Source organism: Sus scrofa, chromosome 14, assembly GCF_054392235.1.
Source record: "Sus scrofa isolate SSC_HxYL_T2T_F1_AM1 chromosome 14, Sscrofa_HxYL_maternal_Yorkshire_Landrace_v2.0, whole genome shotgun sequence".
Taxonomy (NCBI): domain Eukaryota; kingdom Metazoa; phylum Chordata; class Mammalia; order Artiodactyla; family Suidae; genus Sus; species Sus scrofa.
In genome coordinates this window covers 98,477,947-98,499,964 of record NC_139396.1, presented here as the reverse complement: position 1 = coordinate 98,499,964, position 22,018 = coordinate 98,477,947, and the positions used below count along the sequence as shown (strand labels likewise).

Genomic DNA, 22,018 nt, shown 5'->3' with positions numbered 1-22,018 from the left:
CTATGTATTCTGAAATTATTCATTTGTTTTAAAAAACTTGAGAGGCATTAAAAGGACCTATTTATTATCACTTAAAAGTAGGTGGTTCTTTTTGCTCCTTTTGCTTTTGTAATGATATAAATTAAAGTAAGATATAATTATCGAGCAGTTTCTATTTTCTAATGTATGTATCTTTCTCTCTCCTCTTTTTAAATGAAATGGGATCATATTATAATGCTCTGCAACTTGCTTTTTTCATAAATCTCTATGCTCTGATGTCATTACTGGTCAATAATGGTAAATTTACAGCATAATTTTAAATAACTGCATTAACTAAACAAGTCACACTTAATTAAATCAATCCCTTATTGTCATACATTTAAGATGTTCCCAGTTTTTTGCCATTACGAATGATGCTTCATTGAGCTGTGTTATTTATACTTCTTTATATACTTGCCTAACTCTTTCTGAAAGACAGATTCCTAGGGGTGAAATTGTTGGGTAAAACTCTACAAATAGATATGTTAGCAATGATGTATTTTGAGCATATTCTAAGCACTTAACACACATTGATTAATCTTCACAACAATGTTACGAGGTAAGTACTGTTATTTTACTCATTTTATAGAGGAGCCTGAGGCTTTGAGAGGTTAAATAACTTGCCCAAGGTCATACTTTTAGTAAGTGGTAGAGCTAGGCAGTCTGACTCTAATCTTGTGCTCTTAACCACTTTCCTCACAAGATATTGAAGCCTTACCTGGCTAATTTCCATGCTGAATAATGTTGTTTAAATCTTCTTCTCCAGTACTTTTAACTTCCTTTCTGAGGTATGCTAGGTCCTTAGTAGGGAAGGGAGCTCAGGGCTCTGTCCACCTAAATTCCCTTGGGAATTTTATTATCCTTCGTTCTTCTTTCTTCTGTTCAGTTTTGTCATCAGCCCCCTCAGTTTTTTCTCAAGCCTTCTAGAAAACCTGAAAATGGCCCTTCTTAACAAAAAGTTTGGGGGTTTTGGCAAAAAAATAAAATAAAATAAAATTTAAAAAATTTAGGAAGCTTAGGTGGTAATTGAACATGTTGGTATGTATGTCTTTGTATTAGAGCGGTTTGTAGTTGACTCTTTTAATATACTGTGTTGTTATAAAAGGAAAATAATAAAGAATCAAAATAAGCAAAAAGGACAGGTGTTTAGTAAGCATTTCCCTGATTTAATTTTTTTCTTGTGAATAAAATGAAGGTGTGAATAGTTACACATTTCAGTTAACTTGTTTAAAAAAGTTTTTGGAGTTCCTTTGTGGCACAGTAGGTTAAGGATCTGGCAATTGTCACTGTAGTGGCTCAGGTTGCTGCTATGGCTTGAGTTTGATCCCTGGCCCAGGAACTTCCACATGCCACGGGTTCGGCCAAAACATAAATAAGTAAAATAAAGTTTGTTTTTTCTTTTTACATATGATTATATAAACTAAGCTTATTTCCGTATGAAACAGTTCTTCCTTTTTTTTTTTAACCAAATAAGTAAAAATGTGACTCTATTTCTTAAATTAGCTCTATTTAAAGAAAAAACTTCTCTACTGTTTCAATATTCTTTGTGTTATAAGACTGCACTTTCTCTGAATCAGTGTAGATATTAAACATCTACATTAGATAAGATAACATTTGTAAACAAAAGTAAGTATTAAATATGGCTGTTCCCATGGCATAATGCTTAAGATCAGAGGATCAGAATCCTATCTCCATTACTTATAGGTTCTGTGTTATCAGAGGGGTTACTTAAGCTCTTTGCTTCAGTTTCCTCATTTGTAAAATAGAACTTATATTACATACTTCATAGGGTTTTTGAGGAGTAAAGAAGGGGGATTAATTATTTAGTGCTTGATGTATTATGAGTACTCAGTAGATGTTAGCTGCGATTATTTTTGACATTGTTATTGCTTTATTTCTTGGTGTACGGAAGGAGGAGACCAATCTGCTAATTATTTTTACAGCAAATAATCTGTAAATCTAAAGGAATTAGATTATTTGACTCATTCATTCAACAAATATTTATTGCTCTTCTGCTGTTTACTAGGTACTTTTCTAAGAGTAGAGGATCAGAAGTAATGACAAAGTCTGATTTCATGGAGCTTATATTTTACTAACGGTCAAAGAGAAAAGGATAAAGAGTAATATGGATTGTAAGGGTTATAGGGTTAGAAGAAAAGCTCAGTTAAACAAAAATATAAGATTAATTTACTGGAAACATTTTCTTTTGTAGTGTGTCTTATATTTATGGGTCCTGAAGATTCTATACCCAAGCACATTATTTCTTCTGAGAGGCAACCATGAATGCAGACACCTTACTGAATATTTTACCTTTAAACAGGAATGTGAGTACTGCCATGAGAAATATTTTCACTTCCTTAGTGTTCTTTTGGAGTGGTGTGGGTAATAAGAGTTGGAATTTTTTGCAGTGCAACATGTAAGAACAAATTTTGTGTCCAGTCACATAAAACTTTGAAGTGGATTGTGTAGGGTTCTCTTGTGTTCAATTTTATTCAGATATTTTTCTTTCAGTATTTCCTGTTAAGTTTGACTTTTTTACATATGTGCTTAGGAAATAATTTTGGGTTCTGTGTATAGTTTTTTTTTTTTGTTGTTGTTGGAGAGGGGAGTTGTTAACACAACTTCATTTTATGTAGTTTTAAATGTTACAATTACTTTTTCTAACAGGAAGGATTTTCCCCTCTGCCCCAGAATGCCAAATTGGAGATTTCTCTCCCCAATATTGAGGCATTCCCATGAAAATTCTTAACAAACTATTCATCCTGTCAATCATTGCAGATTATTTTAAACGTGCCATTAATGAATTAAAGGTCTTAACCTACAATGTTCATCTCATTTCTCTCTGAAATTGTTATAGCAGAGGTAATCTAATAGCCTTAAGCAACCATATGCTATAGAGCAGTGTTTGACCTTTTTTCACACCTCAAAGCTGTATACTTGTTAATATTCATGACTATATTATGACATCCTAGAATTAAGATTTAAAATTAGAAATGGGAGTTCCTGTCATGGCTCAATGGTAACAAACCTGACTAGCATCCATGAGTATATGGGTTCGATCCCTGGCCTCTCTCAGTGGGTTAAGGACCCAGTGTTGTCGTGAGCTGTGGTGTGGGTCACAGACACAGCTTGGATCCCACATTGCTGTTGCTGTGGTGTAGGCAAGCAGCTATAGCTCTGATTCGGTCCCTAGCCTGGGAACTTCCATAGGCCCCAGGTGCAGCCCTAAAAAGAGAAAATAAATAAATAAGTAAATAAATAAATAAATAAATAAATAAAATTAGAAATAATTTCAGAATTACTGACTCAGAGCCTGATTCAATAATGATCATATTGGTAGAGGCTTCCAGTAAAGGAATAAAAATAGTAGTGATAGATAATTGCAGAGATGGCAAACTCATAACTTCAGGAATCAGGTGGGTAACCTAAATAAAGGTAAGACCTGGGAAGTGCATGCTAGACCTTAAAGTAATCTAATTAAAATTTTCGTTAAACCACACTGTTGGAAAACAGGTCTGTCCATGGTCTACCAGTTTATAATCTTTTGTTACTGGATGTAGATTTTCTCATACTTGAATGTAATAGTGTTAAAAAGAGAAATAAAGATTACCCTGGTGGCCTAGTGGTTAAGGATCCAGCATTGTTACTGCAGTGGCTCAGGTTTGCTCCCTGGCCTGGGAGGGTCTACATGTTGGGGGCAAGGCCAAAAAAAAAAAAAAACCAAAAAACGAAAATGGAAATAGGAACTGAGTTCTTTTTTTCCCTTTGATAAGTAACAAACCATCCACCAAAATCCCACCATAAAATAGCCAGGGATTTAAAGGTATAAATAAGCAAAGGAGTATGTATGATATCTACTTAAAATAAATGACAGTTTAATTTCGTGGAGTCTTTCTTGTGTTATATTGGCTTCTTGCTTCACTGCTCATTTTAAATGTTCATCATAGACTAAAGGAAACTCTCTGCTCGTCCAACATATGAATAATATATTTCTTTTCTATTTTTTTAATTTTAATTTTAATTTTGGCTGCACCTGTGGCACATGGAAGGTCCTGGGCCAGGGGTTGAATCTGAGCCATAACTGCAAACTACGCTGAAGCTGTAGCAACACCTGGATCCTTTAACACACTGCTGTGGGCCAGGATTGAACCCACATCTCCACAGTGATCTGAGCTGCTGCAGTTAGATTCTTAACCCACTACCATGGCGGGAACTCCCTCTTTTCTTTTTTTTAATTGAATGGACTGTGAGTTTTATTGTGATGATATAGTGGTCTTGCTTGTAACAACAAAGTGGTCACTAACTCTTAGAATAAAATAAAATATTAACTATTAAATATTAACTATTTTACCTTTAAATATAGTTCTAATTTGTCTTTACTTGGCCTGTAAGGGTAAAGAGTTGAGCTATTTTTAGAGATTTGACTTATTTATTTTTAGTAATATTTTATGACTATCTGCTGCATTACTCAAAATAAATTTAGAGAGAGCAAATTTTTTTTTCGTAAGACCAATAACATTGGTTATCTTTATTGATTCTTACAGAGCAGAATGCTTGCCTTTAAAAAAAATTTTTTTTATGCAGTACGTTTTACTCTTTGTGGTGTTTACTTCTGAGTTTTGACAAGTGCATAGAGCCGTCAGCCACCACAGTCATGCTACAAAAGTTTTATCATCTCATAAATTTCTCCTTGCAGCCTTTTTTTTTTTTTTTTTTTTGCTTTTTAGGGCTGCACCCAAGGCATATGGAAGTTCCCAGGGTAGGGGTCCAATCAGAGCTTCAGCTGCTGGCTTATGCCACAGCCACAGCAACATTGTGGTATCTGAGCCATGTCTGTGACCTACACCACAGCTCATGGCAATACTGGATCCTTTAACCCACTGAGCAAGATCAGGGATCGAACCGGGGTCTTTGTGGATGTTAGTCAGGTTTATTACCCCTGAGCCATGATGGGAAGTCCCTTGCTGCCTTTTTATACCCAACCTTTTATCCACTTTCCTTTTTTTGTCTTTTGTTTTTTGCTTTCTAGGGCCACGGTCATGGCATATGGAGGTTCTGTGTGCTAGGGTTCAAATCAGAGCTGTAGCTGCCAGCCTACACCACAGCCACAGCCATAGCAATGCCAGGTCCGAGCTGCATCTGCGCCCTACACCAGAGCTCATGGCAATGCCGGATCCTTAACCCACTGAGCGAGGCCAGGGCAACCTTATGGTTCCTAGTCGGATTTGTTTACCACTGAGCCATGATGGAGACTCCCCTTTATCCACTTTCAAACCCCTGGCCACCACTTGACTGTGTCTTATATCTTTTTTTTTTTTTTTTTTTTTTTAGCATTCTTCTTCTTTTTTTGGCTATGCCCATGGTGTACAGAAGTTCCTGGGCCAGAGCTCAAACCTGTAGAATGGGAGTTCCCGTCATGGCTCAGTGGTTAACGAATCCAACTAAGAACCATGAGGTTGAGGGTTTGATCCCTGGCCTTGCTCAGTAGGTTAAGGATCTGACATTGCTGTTAGCTGTGGTGTAGGTTGCAGACTCGGCTTGTATCCCGCATTGCTGTGGCTCTGGCGTAGGCCAGCAGCTACAGCTGTTTGGACCCCTAGCCTTGGAACCACCATATGTCGCAGGAGCGGCTCTAGAAATGGCAAAAAGACCAAAAAAAAAACCAAAAAAACTTGTAGCATGGCAGTGGCTTGAGCTACAGCAGTGACAGTGCTGAATCCTTAACCTGCTGAGCTACCAGGGAACTCCCTTTTTCCCATATCTTTAATTTTCTTGCCTTGGTTTTAATAGTCATTTACATATATGTGTGTATATATGTACAAATATATATATATATATATATATATATATACCTTCAGAATAAAGGTATGTAATTTTCAATTATTATGTTTTCTTTTTCTAGGTAAAATTAAATATTCAGAAAGAGTCTATGAAGCTTGTATGGAAGCTTTTGATAGCCTCCCTCTTGCTGCACTTTTAAATCAACAATTTCTTTGTGTTCATGGTGGACTTTCACCAGAAATACACACACTGGATGATATTAGAAGAGTGAGTATATATTTTAGTTCCAGGAGTTGATACCTATTTATAGTACTTTGTTGGGTAGAGAGTAGAAGCTTCTCTTCTTCCTTTCTTTACTGCCAAGATTAGGGTAATGGTAAAAATTAATATACTGATATTTTAAGGAAATATCTTCTAACCATTCAGAACAATGTAGTATAGACAGTATTCGAAGTTGGTACCACCTTCATATGTCCATTCCCATTCTCACTTTTTGACAAGTTACTTCTGTTCTTTATTTCTTTTCTTTCTTTCACAGTTAGATAGATTCAAAGAGCCACCTGCATTTGGACCAATGTGTGACTTGCTATGGTCTGATCCTTCTGAAGATTTTGGAAATGAAAAATCACAGGAACATTTTAGTCACAATACAGTTCGAGGATGTTCTTATTTTTATAAGTAAGGAAAAAATCCAAGTTTAATCACATTTTAGTTGTTAAAATAGCATATGCTTTATACAGAAACTCATTATTTTACTTAATTTACTTTTCCCTCCCACAGCTATCCAGCAGTGTGTGAATTTTTGCAAAACAATAATTTGTTATCGATTATTAGAGCTCATGAAGCTCAAGATGCAGGGTAAGAATTCTGTTTCCTGACCCAAATTAACACCTTATGTACAAATCAAACTTAGTAACCATGATTGATGCTTTACGATGCATATTAAGCTATTTGTTTTGCAGCTATAGAATGTACAGAAAAAGTCAAACTACAGGGTTCCCTTCATTAATAACAATTTTTTCGGCACCTAATTACTTAGATGTCTACAATAATAAAGGTAAGATGTTGTTGATAAAAAATTGTTAAACACCTTAGTATTTTAATTGACTTACTTTTTCGGAAAATATATTAGAAAAGGGGCATTGTTTGAAACTGTAATTATTCAAATCTTATTATAAAAAAAGTATAAGATATAAGGGAGGGGAGAGAATAGGAAATAAAAATTCAAAATATGAAACTTAAATCATATGTAATCATTCTATAACTTGTCATTCACAAAAGCTGCCCTGTAAAAGAATGTTCTGGGTTAATTATGTCATGCAAAAGTAAACATGATTTTCTCAAACCTCCCCTTTCTTAAATCTTTCCTCTTATAATAAAGAGAATGTTTTCTTATTTGCATAAAGCTGCTGCTGCTGCTTTGACCATTTCATATATTTGCATGGTATAGCTGTTTAATTTATTGTGTTTCTTGTTTTACATTCACTGATTTAGGTTCTCTCCCTTTCTTATTCCTTATTTTTATCTCCACAGTCTTATCACTGCCCCATAAAGATTTGTGCTTGAGCCTTTGATTAATTCAATCTGACCTCCTTTCAGGGATATATTCTTTCCTCTCTTTTCTTTTTACTTCTCTTTCTTCCTATTTTCTTATGTCTTTTTTTATTCACCTTCTGTTTTAGTGGTTTCTCTTCCCTCTCCTTCCTTCCAGATTTGATCTGTCTATAATAATTGGGTTTCCTTTAACTTTGAATATAGTTTATGGAGAGGTAATACCAAAGGGTCTTCATCTAGTTAAGTGTGTGCCAAGGACATTGAAGATGAGGTTGGTTATGTTTATGCAGTTCACATTTTCAGAAGAGGAAATTAAGAAGCCAGCTCCTATTCTGTCTTGACATGTCTGGAATTCAGCTGGCTATGCCATAGTTTCCAGGGTCAGACTGGAGGGGTTGTGCCAAGAGGAAAGAACAGAAGGTTAAAGACTTTTAAAAGTACTTTTAGAGAGATAATGAGGTCACTGCTAAATATGGGTCGTGGTGTGAGTTCAAAAGAGGAGTGGAATAAGAGTTTTTGTAAGATTGGAGGTGATGGTGAAAAAGATTTAAACATTTGCCTGAGATCAGACATTAGCAAGCTGTGTAATAACTTTTATACAGAATATACTGCAAGAACTCAGTACTGTGTTAATTACCAGAGCAGCTATACCACTGACATTACCCTAGTTGCTAATCTTTAGAAACTAGTATCAGTGCAGCCTCTATAAGGTTTATGCCATTGCTAAGATATCCTTTATATTTTGGTTTACAAATTTTGAAACTGCTCTACAGATACCTAATGAAGTGTGGCTTCATTTTTGAAGAGAAACATATCTAAGTTTGGATTCCATTTTCAGAATTGATTTGCCACATTTAACTTTCAACCTATAACCTCCCCTTGTCAGTATTAAAGGAGCTAGTGTTAGGTGCTCAGTTAATTACTGTCTTACTGGTTGTCTTTTGTCACTTGGACTCAGGAGGTTAAGGGATCACTTTTCCTAGTACTCAGAAACTGCAACCATTGACTCTTTTGTCAAAATCAAATATCTCTTGGTAGTTCTGAGTCTGTACATAGTGTTAATGATTTGGGTGCTTATGTGGTATGGGATATATTTGTAATGTTTCATTCCATCTATAAGGTACTTGTCTAAATTCTTTCTATCTTTTTAAACTGAAAACTTGGTATCAGTCTTTAATTCTTGAGGCTTAATTTAAAATACTTTTATTTCATGGGAGTCATACTACTTGTGACTCTATATTAGCTAGAATCCCAAATCTTAGAATTTACCATCTACATTTCATTGCTTTTCATTAAAATAGAACAAAAAATAACCACATAATTATTATAGTATCTACAAAGCATTTTATACTTTTATGTATTTGCACGTGAAATACATTCTCTGACGTTAAACTTCTGGGGTAAGCAAGGTGAACATATTAGTAAGGTTTTATAAAAGAGAAACAGATTAATTTACCATTACACAGCTAGTATATGCTGTAGCTTAGATTAGAATCTAGCCCGTCTAATCCAGTGATCCATGAAATAATATAGCCAATGAATGAAATCTGTCAGGTTAATTTAAAGTATTATTTATATCAACTAATCATTATCATTAGAAAGATACCTGAAATTGAGATAAGTAATTTAACTTTGGGTTATTTAGTTATAATATTTTCTCTTTTTATATTTTAATGAATTTTTTTCTAAATGAACTAAAATATTTCTTTTTAGTAGTTTCATTTGATTTCTCATAATACATGAAATGAAAGTACCTTCATACATTCATAAATAAAATGTTCCAAATTGGTTTTCTTCTTTTCTGTTTTTTTTCTTTATTTCCATTTAGCTGTCCTTTTTAAGTTGTCTACAGCTAAATTAAATTTCTTAAGTTAAATTCCAACCTGTATGAACTTTTAAACGTAGAAAATTGCTCATTGCCATTCTGTGTTTCTTCTGAAAATTGAGCTTTCATAATTTTGGATTTAGTAAAAGCGCATGTTTATCATTGGATTACAAAGTAAAACAAGCATCCTAGAAAGACTCTGGAAATGTCATTAATAATAACAAGTGAAGATCTGACTATGCCCTACATAAATGTGTGTTAAAAACAGTGTTACTACTAAAAATTAGTTCCTACCTCCCGTACTAGCCCTCATTCCTCTTACCCCTTGATTCCCCACCCCCTTAAAAGGATATTTCTCAGATTTTATGTGTTTTAGACTTTGGGAGCTAAAGACAAATTGTTACATTGACATTCAAACTTACCTTGCAGCTGCTGTATTAAAGTATGAAAATAATGTGATGAATATTCGACAATTTAACTGTTCTCCACATCCTTACTGGTTGCCCAATTTTATGGATGTCTTCACCTGGTCTTTACCATTTGTTGGAGAAAAAGGTATGATTTTTTTACTTTAAAAAATAAGCGATTGTTTTATGACTGTTACATTTACTCCAGTTTACTACTGCAGGCACATACTACTTGCTGAAGTCTAGTTTCACTGTGGGTACAGCTCTACTTGTGTTAGTGGGTGTGGATGTGAGAGCCTCAAAGATATTTTAGTTAGCTGTTTTACAGCCCCCATGTGAGGGTGTCTGGGGGACTAGGAGAAAACTTATAAATAGCCTGACATTGTCTTCAGCTGTTGGGTTTTCTTTCTTTTTTTTTCCTTAGCTTAAATCTTTTATGAAAGAATGGAGGGTAGCTTCGCTTTTGCATATTTTAACACTCCTTTTGGGGATGTCATGGCAATTCATGGGAAAAGTTAATAACCCTCGTTTGGGGCAGTGCTAATCATTTTTTAGGCAGTTTTGTATTCTCAAAAAATGACGAGAAATTCAGGTTCTGACCTAATAATTTCTTTTCCTGTATAAAAAATATGTTTGCAATTTTAGTTGCAATGCTTTTCTGGTAATTTAGAGAGATTCCTAATAGTATATACTTATAAGCTTTTTTAAAAAACATAAATGCTATCTAAGAAATTTTGTTTCTGTATTTTATTCTAGTTCTATAGAGTTCTTAAAATCTTCTTACTTCATCACATTATTCTTCTTCCATTTAGTACTAATTTACCTCTGAGGCCTAAGTTTCCGTATGTGGAATATAAGAGTATGATAGTACAGATATGATCGTAAAACATTTTGTTCTATATCCCTGTCTATTTTTTCTCACCTCTTCTGTGTTACAAAACGTTCCTTTCTGTTTGAGACATGCTACTCTGCCAAGGCAATTTTTGGTTCTGAAATTCAGAGTTAATACTTAAACTGTGCATCTTAAACAGGTTTTTTGCTTTTGGTCTTTGTCACTTACTCAGTAGGTCAACATTAAGTTAATATGGAGATAGAATTACTCACTTTAGCATTTGAGAAGGGGGCCAGTAAAGGGCTTAGGTGCAAGGGATGCATTACACTTATAACCTTCTATCTTTGGTATATGAGAAATAGTTCAATCATAGCATCATCAGGCTAAAGAGAATTTAAGAATTCATTTTGCTCATTCGCCTGCCTCCAAGAGAGGCCAGCTCCTATTTTAATGAGTGGAATGAAGGATGGAAAAAGCAGGAAGGATAAGATAGGAATAAAATGGATATTTCTGATTTGATTTTCTGATGCCTCCACAAAAACGAAATATTTCTTTATATCTAATCTAAATGTTTATGCTATGAGTATTTAATCAAGGAAAGAAATTGAAGATACTGGGTTTTCTCAACTAATACACCTGTCAAAAACCAGAACAGCATAGAATTTTTGACCTCATGGTTAATTTAATAGTCATGTAGTCTAACTCTTTTTGAGAGATGAGAAAATTTAATCTGGTTTCTGTGGATCTCTTATAAGTGAAGAACTGTGGGTTTCTTTTAGTGATCCTACATTTGAAGTCTGCTACTAAGTGATATTTTGTTCTTTTTTTGACACTCTAAATCATCTTAGCTATTGTGCGGAATTAAACCTTTTGACCATTTTTGTTGTTTTTCTGTGGATCTTCTCTAAGTTATTCATATCTGTCTAAAAATGGGTAGCTCAGATTTGAACATTTTATACACAAATAGAATCCTAACCAGTGTTGAGCACAGTAAAAAAATCTTCTCAAATTCTTTGCATATTTTTCCATTTTAATACATGTTAGCTGTTTCAGTCGCCTAACTAGTACTTCATTCTAATGAAAATTTTCTTTTCCTGTAAAAAGCAGCAGATGACACTTCATTTGGTTCCACATCGGAAAGGCTAGTTTGATTCTGATCTAGTCCCTGGGAAGCAATTAACCTAAACTAAAGGCTTCCTTAGAGGCTGGCTTAATCTTAAAGTTAGAAGAAATTAGTGTTTTTTAATCTTTGGGGGGCTTTTAATTTCATTTTTAAAAAATCTTGACATTCCTGTTGTGACTCAGTGTTAACGAACCCGACTAGTATCCATGAAGTATCCATGAAGTTGCAGATTTGATCCCTAGCCTCGCTCAGTGGGTTAAGGATCCAGTGTTGGCATGAGCTATGGTGTAGGTGGCAGATGTGGCTTGGATTGCACGTTACTGTGGCTGTGGCATTGGCCGGCAGCTGCAGCTCTGATTTGACCCCTAGCCTGGGAACTTCCACATGCTGCAAGTGCAGCCCTAAAAAACAAAGCAAAACAAAACAAATTTATGTTGTAAAATTTCCAGCGTGTTCAAAGGTAGAGTGAAAAATATAATGAATTCGTATGTACTAATTACTCAGCTTTGACAGTTACCAAAACATGGCCAATATTGTGTCATTTATATCTGCATCCACTCCTCACCACCCTATACCTCAGTTATTTTGAATCAAATCTCAGCTCTTATTATTTTTTGTATCTATAAATATAGATTTGTTTCTGTTGAGCCACGACGGGAACTCCTATCAATTTCTTAATACAAAACTTATCGGGAACTCCTATCAATTTCTTAATACAAAACTCTTTTGAAGATCTGGTGAAAGTTGTGGACTTTTGCCCCAGAATATTTCATGTTTGAAATATATGTACAACTTATATATACATTTATAACATTTTGAGGACACTCCTAGATCTGAAGTGGATTGGTTAAACCCCCCCTCCCCAGGTTTATGGGCCCCAATTTAAGAAACCTCTGTTTCAGAGAGTATGGAAGGTCATACATGTAAGATTTATTCATTCACTAGATTTTTTGGGGAACATCTGTTTTATTCAGGATAATAAGGATACAAAAATAGAAGTAAGATAAAAGAGTTCTCACTGTGAGGTAACGGGATTGTCAGTGTCTGTGGAGTGCAGGAGCTCAGGTTCAGTCCTTGGCCCAGCATAGTGGATTAATGATCTGGTGTTGCTGCAGCTATGCCATCGGTCATACTGTGGCTTTGATCTGATCCCTGGCCAGGGAACTCCATATGCCATGGGGTGGCCAAAAAAGGAGAAAAAAAAATAAGATTTTTTTTTTTTTTGCTGATTAATAGGGGACTTAAGATACATAATGATAAACTATAATATGGTAAGTGCTCTAACATAAGCTTCATTTTATAGGAATTAACAGGAGAGATTATATCAGAGGAATTCCAGTAGCATTTGAACTGAAGCTTAAAGAATGGTACAGTGGTACTGGTCACTATGGGCAAGAGAATTCTAGGTGAGAGAACTTCCCAAGCCTGAGTCTGAAAGGAAGAAAGTATAATGTCACTGACAAATGTTGAGGCATTCAGATTGATTAGCAAATAAGATACAATAGTAGAAAAAGAATGAAAAGTTAAGTCAGGGTTACATCATGATCTTGATCACGTACACAGAGAATCTGGAACTTTGATAAATGGTGGGAAGCAACTGCAACAGAATATGACCATGATAGTCATTTGGAAAAATTACTCTGATGAAGTAAACTAGAAGGAAAACTGGATTGGGAGACCTGTTTTGAAGCTTCATCAGGAGTCAAGTGGAAACAAAATGAAGCCCTGGAAACGTTAAGAATGGGAAACAAGGGAGAAGAGCAAGAACTGTAAAAGTAGAATCCATGGACTTAACAAGATTGCATGTTTAAGGGGAGGGAATGGATGATGATGATTTGAATGTTTTGAATCTGATAATGATAGTGCCATTGACACTCTTTGATGAAAAACCCTGTTATTCTAACAAGTCCTCACTTCAGTTAAGGCTGCTCGTCATCTTTGCTGGGATTGCTGGTCCTTTGACCATGTTGTTTGTTGTTTTTTTTTTTATCTTTCTTTGGCCGCATCCAGGGCATGTGGAAGTTCCCAGGCTCGGGGTCAAATTGGAGCTGCAGCTGCCAGCCTACGCCACAGCAACACTGGATCCAAGCCATGTCTGTGACCTACACCACAGCTCACGGCAATGCAGGATTCTTAACCCACTGAGTGGGGTCAGGGATCGAACCGGCATCCTCATAGATACTAGTCAGTTTCATTACCACTGAACCACAGTGGGAACTGTCATTTTCTTATTAGTCAGATCCCACCTTCCTTCTCTTTCTTCTTAGTACCAAACTCCTATCTCTCTTGTTTTTCTACTTTGTCCTATAAGTCTTAGCCCTAGTCAGGATGTAGAGTACTGGTCGAGATATTTATACAGCCTTATGGTTTAGCACCACCCTTTGATTTCTGGCATTGCTAGGCTCTCAGTAGTATCCAGACATCCTTTATGTCCCTAGTCTGCTTCCTCATTTCCCTTAGGATATATTCTAAAATTTTCATCTTTTTTTCTTTAGACTTTTTCTTTTTCTAGTCGCTTCCCTTATTCTCATAGGAAACACATACCACAATGGGAACTTTCTCTGCTTACTGTTCCCCTGCTTTATAAACTATACACATCATGACTTCTTAACCTGTCAAAGGTGTGACTCCTTTATCCAGGGCTAGTCTTTCTAATTTGTCCTTAGAGTCCATTACTCTTGCTTTTTCAGGAAACTTACTTCATTAGTTAGGTCCTCTCTATCTTCAAGCTCTCTCTACTAAGCTCTTGTAAATTATTTATTTACAATACCTGATCTTTATTTTTATTTTATTTTTAAATTTTTGGCTGTACTCATGGAATATGGAAGTTCCCAGGCCAGGGATTGAACACATACGATAGCAGGGACTGGAGCCACAGCAGGGACAATGCTGGATCCTTAACCCACTGAGCCCCCAGGGAACTCCCACCTTATCTTTAAATAAAAAATAAATAACATTTTCCCCGTATGACATCTTTCATGATTCTCTTGCCTTTCATTCACAGCTAAGCAAGTACAATACACACTTAAAAGCTACTGCTTAGTATCCATTAGTGATTCTGGTAGCTTTCAAGATAAACCTTAACCTGTCACATGAGGTTTTTGGACCCTCTCTACTTTCTTTAGCCTTGTTTTTTGTCTTTCTCTTTCATATTCTTTATGTTCCAGCCGTGAAACAGTACAGCCAGTCTCCCGAATGTACTATATATGCTCTTGAGTTCTCTTATGGCACAGTGGATTAAGAATCCAGCATTGTCACTGTAGCAGCTTGGCTTGCTGCCATGGTGCAGGTACAGTCCCTAGACTTGGAATTTCCACATACTGAGGGCACAGCTGAAAAGAAAAAAAAAAAAAAATCCATGCCTTCATACTTTATTTTTTTAAGTTAATTAATTTATTTTTGTCTTTTTAGGGCTGCACCCATGGCTCATGGAGGTTCCCAGGCTGGAGGTCTAATCGCAGCTGTAGCTGCTAACCTGTGCCACAGCCACAGCAATGCCAAATCCAAGCCGTGTCTGCAGCCTAAACCATAGCTCATGGCAATGCGGGATCCTCAACCCACTGAATGAGGCCAGGGATCAAACCTGCAGCATCATGGTTCCTAGTCAGATTTGTTTCCAGTGCACCACGATGGGAACTCCTTAATTTTTTTTAATTTTTATTTTATTTTTTGTCTTTTTAGGGCCACCCCTATGGCATATGGACATTCCCAGGCTCAGGTCTAATCGGAGCTGCAGCTGCCAGCCTACACCACAGCCACAGCAACTTGGGATCCGAGCTGCGTCTACACCGCAGCCTACACCACAGCTCATGGCAGTGCCAGATCCTTAACCCACTGAAGAGGGCCAGGGATTGAACCTGCTTCCTCATGGATCCTAGTCAGATAAGTTACTGCTAAGCCACAATGGGAACCCCCTTTTTCTTTATTTTTTCACAACAGCTTTATTAAAGTATAATTCAAATACCATACAATTAACCTATTTACATTGTATAATTCAGTAGTTTTTCATATATTCAGAGTTGTGCATCTATCACTACAATCAGTTTTGTTTTTTTTTTTTTAATGGTGGAAGTTGCCCAGTCAGAGATTAAATCTGAGCCACAGCTCTGACCTACACTGCAGTTGCAGCAATGCAGGATCCTTTAACCGGCTGCACCTGGCCGGGGATCAGACCCACAGCTCTGCAGTGATCTGAACTGCTGCAGTCAAAGTCTTAACCCATTGTGCCACAGCGGAAACTCTGCCACACAATCAGTTTTGAAACATTTTCACCATCCTCCCAAAGAAACTTTGTGTCCACACAATCAGTTTTGAAACATTTTTACCATCCTCTCAAAGAAACTTTGTGTCCAGTTCCCCCCACATCTTTCCAGCTGCATGCAACCACTAATCTACTTACCATTTTCATAGGTTTGCCTATTCTGGATATTTCATATAAATGGAACCATGCAGTATGTAGTCTTTTGTGACTGGCTTCTTTCCATAATGTTTCAAGGTTTATGTTGTAGCATGAATTAGTACTTTATTCCTTTTTATGACCTAATAGTGTTCTGTTGTATGGATATACCACTTTTGTTTATCCATTCATCAGCTGATGGACATTTGGTTGTTTCCACTTTTTGACTACTGTGAATGATGGTGTAGAGGCCATTCCTGTACAATAGTATGGCTTCCTTTTTCTTAGGTATGTACTGGGAGTAGCACTGCTGGGTCATGTGATAGCTCTATGTTTAACCTTTCAAGTATCTACCAAACCATTGTCCAAAGCAGCTATACCATTTTACAATCCTACCAGCAGTGTATAATGTTTCCAGTTTTTCTGTATCCTTGCAAACATTGGTTATTGTGTATCTTTTTTTATTATAGGCCTCATATTGGATGTGAAGTTGTACCTCATTTTCATAAATTATGTTGAGTATATTTCTATGTACTTAGGTGTCATTTGCATATCTTTTTTTTTTTTTTTTTTTTTTTAGGGCTGCACCTGTGGCACATGGAAGTTCCCAGGTTAGGTGTCAAATTGGAGCTGCAGCTGCTGGTCCATGTCATAGCCACAGCAAAAGCCATGTCTGCGACCTATGCCACAGCTTATGGCAAAGCTGAATCCTTAACCCACTGAGTGAGGCCAGGGATTGAACTCAAGTCCTCATGGATACTAGTCAGGTTCGTTACCACTGAGCCATAACGTTGAGCCACATTCATTTTTAAATGAATTATTTGTCTTCTTACTATTGAGTTGTAAGAGTTCCCTATATAGTCTAGAAGCAAATCCCTTATCAAATATATGATTTGCACATATTTTCTCCTGTTCTGTGGGTTGTCTTTTCACTTTATTAGTGGTGGTCTTTGAAGCACAAGAATTTTGTTTTAAATTTTTGGCCACACCCATGGCATTTAGGAGTTCTGGGGCCAGGGATTGAACCCATGCCATAGCTGCAACCCTAGCTGAAGCAGCGATAACACTGGATCCATAACCCACTGTACCACCTAGGAACTCCAAGAGTTAATTTTGATAAAATCCTATTTATTTTTTCTTTTGTTCTTGTGCTTTAGCGTTGTGTTTAAGAGACCTTTGCCAACCTTATGGAGATTTACTCCTATGTTTTCGTCTGAAATTTATAGTTTTAGCTCTTAACATTTAGGTCTTTGATTCTTTTGGACTTAATTTGTATGTGTGAGAGTGTGTGTGTGTGTTGTGAAGTGAGGAGTCCAACCTCATTCTTTTGTATGTGGATATCCAGTTGTTCCAGCACCATTTGTTGAAAAGACTCTTCTCTCTCCACTGAATTGTTTTGGCACCCTGGGTGAAAATCAGTTGACCTTAAGTATGAGGTTTTATTTCTGGACTCTCAATTCTGTTCCACTGATCCATATATGACTACTTCATACTTTTTTCAGCTTCTGTTTAGAGTTCCTTATCTGCTCTCTCCGCCTGGCAAACTTCTACTTCATGATTCCTCTATTAAAAGCCTTCCTTTCTTAATAAGTCTTGTGCATAACTCTACATGCACAAGCATAGTGCTCATCACGTTTTTTGTGATATTATATGTATATAGTAGTTAGTAAGCTTTTGGAGGGTAGAGACTGGAACTTTTATGTCTGAAGCCCGGAGCTTTAGCTCAGTGCCTGGCATGTGGTGTGCTATTAATATATTTACAGGAGATATAATAGGGTCGGCATTGAGTTTTCTTTTGGATGTGTTCATTTCTAGGTGACATCAGGGTATCTAGGGGCTAATATTCAGTAGGAATTTTAATTTATTAATTGAAATTTGCTTATACCTTTCTTTTTTAATTTACTCACTTGTGAGCTATTTATTTATTTATTGCTTTTTAGGGCCACACCTGCAACATATGGAAGTTCTCAGGCTAGGGGGGGGCGAATCGGAGCTGAGCTGCTGGACTATACCACAGCCACAGCAGAGGATCTGAGCCCCAATCTCATGGCTATTAGTCAGGTTCTTAACCTGCTGAGCTTCAGTAGGAACTCCTGTGAGATATTTATTGGATACTTCTCATGTGCCTGGTATGGTACTAGGCTATGGGGATACAGTAGTAAACAGAATAGTATCCTCCATTCATGAATCTTTTATTTTAGTAGGGGAAACAGACAAAATACAAATAGTCTAAGGCAGTCAACAATAAAACTGGCAAGGAAATCCATTGAAGTAGAGGTCAAGACTGGTGATAAAAACTTTGGAATCCTCTTCAAAAAGTGATACTTGAACACTAGAATGTGATGATATCTTTTAAAAGAGCCTTTTTATTTTTATTTATTTTTTGCCTTTTTTTTTTTTTTTTGTCTTTTCTGGGGCCACTCCCACGGCATATGGAGGTTCCCAGGCTAGGGGTCAAATCAGAGCTGTAGCCACCAGCCTACGCCAGAGCCAAGCAACGCCAGATCCGAGCTGCGTCTGTAACCTACACCACAGCTCATGGCAATGCCAGATCCTTAACCCACTGAGCAAGGGCAGGGACTGAACCTGAAACCTCATGGTTCCTAGTCAGATTCGTTAACCACTGCACCACAACAGGAACTCCTAAAAGAGCCTTTTTAAAATGAAGGCTGCCATAAATGTAAAATACATGAAAGTACAATTTTAAAATATAATTAAAAATAGTTTTGATATTGGGGAAACAAATGATGATACTTGAAACTGTAAAGTAATGGATATAACCACCAAGAGACTGAACATATAAAAAGAACAGGACTAGAGTTCCATTGTGGCTCAGGGGGTTAAGAACCTGACATATTGTCCGCGAGGATGCGGGTTTGATCCCTGTCATTGCTCAGTGGGTTAAAAATCTGGCATTGCTGCAAGTTGCAGCATAGGTCACAGACTCAGCTTAGATCCAGTGTTGCTGTGGCATAGGCCTGCAGCTGCAGCTCCAATTTGACCTCTAGCCTGGGAACTTCCATGTGCTGCAGGTGAAGCCATAAAAAAAAAAAAAAAAAAAAAAAAGAACAGGCTGCAGAAAGAATCTTGAGAATATCCATCCAAGTTTGGGGGGAAATAGTCTAAAAGGTAGAAATACCAGAGGAGCAGAATCTTGGAAACCAAGTTGGAACAGAGAAGGCAAAAAATACATAGAATGGTGAAGGAGAGTTAAGTGTAAGAAAGAACCATTGATTCTGGTTGTTAGTCATTAATCTTGGATTGCTGGAGTTAGTTTTTATCTTTATTTTTATTTTTTTAATTTATTTTTTATTTTGGTCTTTTTAGTGCTCTTACCCATGGCGTATGGAAGTTCCCAGGCTAGGGGCTGAATCAGAGCTGCAGCTGCCAGCCTGTGCCACAGCCTCAGCAACGTGGGGTCTGAGCTGCATCTGCGACTTACACCACAGCTCAGGGCAACACTGGATCCTTAACCCACTGAGCGAGGCCAGGGATTGAACCCATGTCCTCATGGCTACTAGTCATATTCCTATTGAGCCATGACAGGAACTCTTGGAGGTAGTTTTTAAAAGGTTGAATCTTAGAAATTTTTGAAACAGTGGAACTGTGCCACAATTTATTCCTACTCCTTGATGCTATATTCATAAATGAAGAATTTAAATGTATGTATTTAGATTTTATTCATCCCCGTTCTTATCCCTATGGTGCCCCCCCTCCAAGAGATCTAAAAACTTACTCAATAAATAATCTTTCTCAGGCTTGTTAGCCATTGAATTTCTTGCATTTTGAAAGCCTTTTTAGCTTTTAATTACATCATTTCTGCCACCAGAATGTGTTAGTGTTCTTGGGTTAAAAATCTTCTGACCATTTATATGAATACTTGCCCTGTATACATATAGGCAGTTGAATATGATCAGCTAATGTGTAACTTTTTTTTTTTTTAATAGTGACAGAAATGTTGGTAAATGTTCTCAGTATTTGCTCTGATGATGAACTGATGACTGAAGGTGAAGACCAGTTTGATGGTATGATTATTCATTTTACTGTTTTTTTTTTTTATTGTGAAATGGTATCTTTTAAGTGCCCAGCTTCAGTATTTTCTTATAAAATATAGTCATTGCTCTCAAATGGCTATACTATTTGATAAGTGACAAGTCACTTTTTCAGATGTTGTTTAAGATTTTAAAAGTAGTTGTAATGATTTCATCTTTTTTTCTGTTGGTATGGGAAAGAAAAAGAATTTTGGCAAAGGGGAAATTTGGAAGAAAAAACAGAAGGAAAGGCAAATTGAAGTGCTAAAAGGATGTGGTTCTTCATGAATATGAACACTGCTTAGGGAAGGGTGGATAAAAATGCTTTTTGTTTCATTGATTCTGTATTCTTGGTGCATCAGAAACATACCTGAATCCCCAATGTGGTCACCTCTTCCTTTTCAAATATCAAAGTAGACTCTTCCGAATTTATGAGTGGTTGTGTTCGAAGAGACTACTTTTTAGTTTAGTTTCAGATTCAGAAAGCATTTTTTCTATAGAAACAAAGTTATACATGGTTGTTAGTTCTGTGTAAGCCAACCAGCCTATGTACCCAATGTGCATTATTAGTATAAATTAATAACATAGAAACAAAATTACTTTTATTTTTATGTTTTGAAGTTTTTATTTAAAACCGGAGTTTAAATATTTATTTATTTAACTGAATGAACAATTTCTAAACTGGAAACTGTTTCCTTCCATATGCCCCTCACATCTTTTTTGCAGCATACCTTTCATAGTTTTACTCAGCATGTAAATGTTTCCATGTATTAAATATGATCTACATATTGGTAAAATTTGATACCTACATATTTCTAAGTATATTAATATGCTATAATCTTTGTAGTTAACCTTATATTGTTTGGTATTTGGGTTGTTTTAAATTAGCCTTATGAATAGCATGCAATAAATGTATTTGTACAATAGTTTTAATTTTCCTTTTTGGAATAAATTTCAGAATTACAGAATTAAAGAATAGAAAGAATTTTTTATCTTCATGATTTTAGCTATAAACTGCCAGATTACTTTGCAAAGGAATTGGACCAATATGAAGTGTTTCTAGCAATAAATCCATAGACCTATTTCTCCACGGGCCCACCTAATTGGATTTTGGTTGTTTTTGCTTATTTTGCTTGGCAACTATATAGTAGTAAATTACAGTTGGTTTAATTTACATTTCTCTGAATTCTAATAATGCCAAGGAAAAAAATTACTCTCTACCTTCCCAACTTTGTAAACTCACCCTCTCAAGTGACCACTTATTAAGTAAAATCTGAGTAAAAACTATTTAGAAATTTCTCTGTTTACAAACAGGATTGATTCTTAAACATTGTTGTTAAGTCCATTTGTTGAAAGTACACAGTGACTATGTACAGGTGTCTGCTGTTGCCATCTGTTGGTGGCAGGCAGTGATATGCTTTTACTCTGGCTTATAGTTTTGTTAACTGAAATAAATGACATATCAGTTTTGTTTTTGATTGGATAATAAGCTATAATGAATAATATTTATTTTTCCTTATTTTAATTCTCTCTCCTTTTGCTGGTTTTGTACAAGTTTTTAGTTCTAACATTTTATCATCGATCTTTTCCATATTTTTTTTTTTTTTTTTTTTTTGCTTTTTTAGGGCCACACTGGTGGCATATGGAAGTTCCTAGGCTGGGGGTGAAATTGGAGCTGCAGCTGCTGGTCTCTGTCACAGTCACAGCAACATAGGATCCAAGCTGTGTCTGTGACCTACGCCTTGGCTCACGGCAATGCCAAATCCTTAACCCACTGAGTGAGGCCGGGGATTGAACTTGAATCCTCATGGATCCTAGTCAGGTTCATTACTGCTGAGCCACAATGGGAACTCCCTTTTGCATAAATGTTTTAAATAGCTTTTTTTGTTTGTTTGTTTTTTGGTCTTTTTAGGGCCACACCTTTGGCATACAGAGGTTCCCAGGCGAGGGGTCTAATCGGAGCTGTTGCTGCCGACCTACACCACAGCCACAGCAACACCAGATCTGAGCCGCCTCTGTGACCTACACCACAGCTCACAGCAATGTCGGAT

At 36.4% G+C, this 22,018-nt stretch overlaps 1 protein-coding gene across 17 annotated transcripts in view; it reads left to right on the top strand.

The window, feature by feature from the left end:
* The window catches only part of PPP3CB (protein phosphatase 3 catalytic subunit beta), a 54,539-nt gene that overhangs the window by 17,505 nt on the left and 15,016 nt on the right, over positions 1–22,018 (top strand). For all 17 annotated transcript variants that reach the window (XM_005671110.4, XM_005671108.4, XM_001928025.6 and 14 more), the window contains 7 exons: positions 2,231–2,342; positions 5,921–6,066; positions 6,338–6,477; positions 6,580–6,657; positions 6,762–6,856; positions 9,608–9,733; positions 19,884–19,961. In XM_005671110.4, the coding sequence (XP_005671167.1) occupies positions 2,231–2,342; positions 5,921–6,066; positions 6,338–6,477; positions 6,580–6,657; positions 6,762–6,856; positions 9,608–9,733; positions 19,884–19,961 (775 nt within the window). The remainder of the gene's footprint in view (positions 1–2,230; positions 2,343–5,920; positions 6,067–6,337; positions 6,478–6,579; positions 6,658–6,761; positions 6,857–9,607; positions 9,734–19,883; positions 19,962–22,018) is intronic.